At 37.0% G+C, this 3,367-nt stretch overlaps 1 protein-coding gene across 1 annotated transcript; it reads right to left on the bottom strand.

Annotated features, from left to right (window-relative positions):
* Positions 1-544: 544 nt before the first annotated feature.
* On the bottom strand, positions 545-2,718 carry LOC111025984 (geraniol 8-hydroxylase). The gene is made up of 2 exons (XM_022303941.2): positions 1,737-2,718; positions 545-1,247 (listed from the first exon to the last, which is right to left on the bottom strand). The coding sequence occupies exons 1-2, from the start codon at positions 2,622-2,624 to the stop codon at positions 645-647; spliced, it is 1,491 nt and encodes a 496-aa protein (XP_022159633.1). The 5' UTR covers positions 2,625-2,718; the 3' UTR covers positions 545-644.
* Positions 2,719-3,367: the final 649 nt, after the last annotated feature.

Raw genomic sequence — 3,367 nt, forward strand, 5'->3', positions numbered from 1 at the left:
TCCTCTACCTTACCCATGTTATTTTATTTATTTATTCTTATTTTTTTATTGTCTCCAAAACTACTTTTTAAAAGTGTATATATATAATATTTCAAGTGATTACCAGTTGTTAACCACACTTTCAATTTTTTGTTATTATTATTATTTTATTTGATCTTTTAAGCAAAGGATATGGATTTGACCATTGTTTCTAAAGTTCATAATGTTGGTTCAAAAAGTATTTTTAAAATGTTTATAAATATGTTTTCAAAAGTTTGAAACTTTTGAAAGGATCGATGCAATTTTTGAACCAGTGACAAAGTTCAGAAGTATTTTGTTTATACCCTAAATAAAATTGAATTCTATCTGGAAAGGGCCGTTGAGAATATATGCCTTTCAACCATAATGGTCCTTTAAATGAAATATTTTCACATCATCAAAAAAACAAAAATAACAATAAAAATTATTTTCACTTGATCGAGCATTATTTTATTTTATTTTCAATTTATACTTAAAAGGTCAACACATCAAGACACATATTCTTAATAATTTCTTTTATTTGATAAATATAATTGATGACAAAACAATAATAAACATCACAATCATTACAATATTTTAAAAGTTTGGAGACTAAAATAGAATAAATAGGAAAGGTGTCATCTGTATTACGTAAGAAGAGGTACAGCTAGTAAAGAATGAGCCTTCTTCACAGTAATACCAAATTTGTCATCCATGTTCAAATTTTGTGGTGTGGTTCCATCTTCAAGCTTCCAATCAAACCAATGAACCAGCGAACCCACCATCAAATGCATCACCCTCACCGCCAATGGTTGACCAGGGCAAATTCTCCGACCACCGCCGAACGGAATAAACTCAAAATTCCGACCTTTAGCGTGAGCTGAACCCGAACCCAAGAACCTCTCCGGCCTAAATGAATTTGGATTTTCCCAAACATTTGGGTCTCTGCCTAAAGCCCAAGTATTGACCATTATTTGAGTGCCCTTTGGAATTGTGAAGCCTCCAATGGTTAATTCTTCTTCGGCTCGACGAGGAAGTAGAAGTGAAGATTGCAATCGCATGGTTTCTTTGACGATTGCTTGTAGATATGGAAGTTTGTCGATGTCTGACTCTTCCATCGGATTTCCTTTCCCAATCACTCGTTGGAGCTCTTCTTTGGCTTTTGACATACTTTTTGGATCTTTTAAAAGATATGTCATTGTCCATTGAACCATTGCCGTAGTTGTATCAATTCCCGCTATAAATAAAACCTAAAATCATCACCAACTAAAATCCGTCAATGCAAATCACCCAATCTTGTTCTGACCCTCATTGAAAAGTTGTTTCTTTTCCTTCATTTTTTTTTTCTATTTGACATATCTCTCAAACAAATTTTTTTTCCTTTCTCTCTAAATTTTTGTCTCTAATAAATTTCTCTCAAATGATCTCTCACTTTTATTTCTCCTTTTCTTAACATGCCTATGCGGAGGAATTAAAACTTCTATATTCTTAAAAATGGTTTGTAAATTGTAACATAAATAACTTTATTTGTTTTCCTTTTTCAAAATTGAGCTAAGAAGTCAACGTAGTTATAAGAAGATCAAAACCTATATAATTCTTAAAAACAGAGAATTTGAAACAAAATCATTATCAATGAGTGCCCTAGCCCCTAAGTCGTATTATTGTTTCCATTTTTAGACTGAAAAATAGTTTATTTTCAGTTTCAACAAACAAAAAAGGGAAAAGGGAAAATGACTGACCAATATTGAATGTTTGATTTGACTTCTATCAAGAGAAATCTCCCCGTTGTGCTCCCCCATGTTGAGAAGATGATGTAGCACATCATTTTTTGGTGCGAAATCAGGCGATTCCCGCATGATTCCCAGCCGTCGATCAATCATCTTGTCGATCAAATCTAACATCTTTCTCAAATGAACGGCGTTGCGCCTCCTTACACCTTCGATATCCATCATCTTCAGCACAGGGAAAAAGTCGCTGATATTGGGTTTCCCAGATTCTTCCAACACTCCCCTCAAAGTCTCCTTAAATTCTTTCGCCATTTCAGAATTCGGGTCCGCCAAATCCACCGACCAAATGGAGTTCGACATCATATTAAGCGTCGTCGCAAACACAGCTCCTCCTATGTCCACCGCCGCGCCGCTCACGGCGCTTTGCCGGATATTTGCCAGAAGGTCCTCCAGCTTGGCGCGGCGCAGGATCTCATTGGCGTCGAGAATGTTGGGGGCAAAAAGGCGGGTGTTGTAAATTCTTCGAATGTTTCTCCAAATGGGCGAGACCGGAATCCAGGGCAGAGCGAGTTGGTGGTGGTCGAAAACCGCGGCGGCGTCCGGAACGGCTCTTGAAGACGTGATGTGGTCGTGGGTTTGAAGGACGTGCCGGATCATCTCCGGCGAGGACACGACGACGGCGGTAACTTGGCCGAGTTTCAAGGACATGATTGGGCCGTGGGCGTTGGCGAGGCGGGCCAGGGACTTGTGGGGCTTGTCTCCGAGATCCAACAAGTTTCCGATGATCGGAAGCCGCCTTGGGCCCGGTGGAAGCTTTGGGTTTCTTCTTCTTCTTGTTGAAATAAGTATGACACTGAAGATTAGGCAAAGCATGCAACTGGGGATCATCCAAATCTCCATCTCTCTCGGTTACAATCGGATGAATTCAACAAATTTGGGATTTTGGATGTAATTGGGATTGGGAAGTTGGAGGGGTGGATATGTATTCAATTTATGGAAGTTTAGCTAAGATTTGAGGTTGGTAACTATCTTGACGAGGAATTGGAATAAATTAATTATAAATGGCAGTAATATTCTTAGTTCCATCTCGAAATTAATTGGATAATGAGAGGAGTAGTCCATATCTATTATAAACTTTTGTTCGGCTCTTTTGACTCATCGATCTTGGTTGGATCTCATTTTTGTATCGGATGTTCGTTTGGGTGTTTTGGACTCTATTACTATATGATTCATGAGATTCCATTTTAAGAAAAAGATGGATAATCTATGTTTATTATAAATTTTTATTAGATTTTTTATCTTTTTACGGGATCCTTAATAAATGGAAACCATTGAACTAATGGAAGGCGACAAGAGCACAGTAGTCATATTTTTTTTTCCCGAGCTGAAATAAGTGGTAGATCTTGATGTTGATTTGGGGTAATTTCAAGATTTTGTTTTTGTCGTTTTTCTACTATCCTTTTAACGAGTCAATAGTGTGAGAGTAGTTGGAGAGTTTGTAATAGTCTTAGAGCAGTTGGAGAGTTGTTAACAAGTGTTTAGAATTAGAGAGAGGGCTCTGTATAAAAAAAACACCACTTATACAATCATTACAGTTCTTAATTTTTTATGTAATAAATCAAAAGAGTTCTACTCTATTCTTG

This window comes from Momordica charantia (genome assembly GCF_013281855.1).
Source record: "Momordica charantia cultivar OHB3-1 chromosome 6 unlocalized genomic scaffold, Mcharantia_2.0 BLBB01000006.1, whole genome shotgun sequence".
In the NCBI taxonomy this organism is placed as follows: Eukaryota; Viridiplantae; Streptophyta; class Magnoliopsida; order Cucurbitales; family Cucurbitaceae; genus Momordica; species Momordica charantia.

Excerpts from the sequence above, each read along its gene's own strand:
- LOC111025984 (XM_022303941.2), bottom strand. The coding sequence starts at position 2,624 with ATGGAGATTTGGATGATCCCCAGTTGCATGCTTTGCCTAATCTTCAGT. Across the intron at positions 1,248-1,736 it reads AAATCAAACATTCAATATTG|GTTTTATTTATAGCGGGAAT; the intron begins GTCAGTCATTTT and ends TGATGATTTTAG.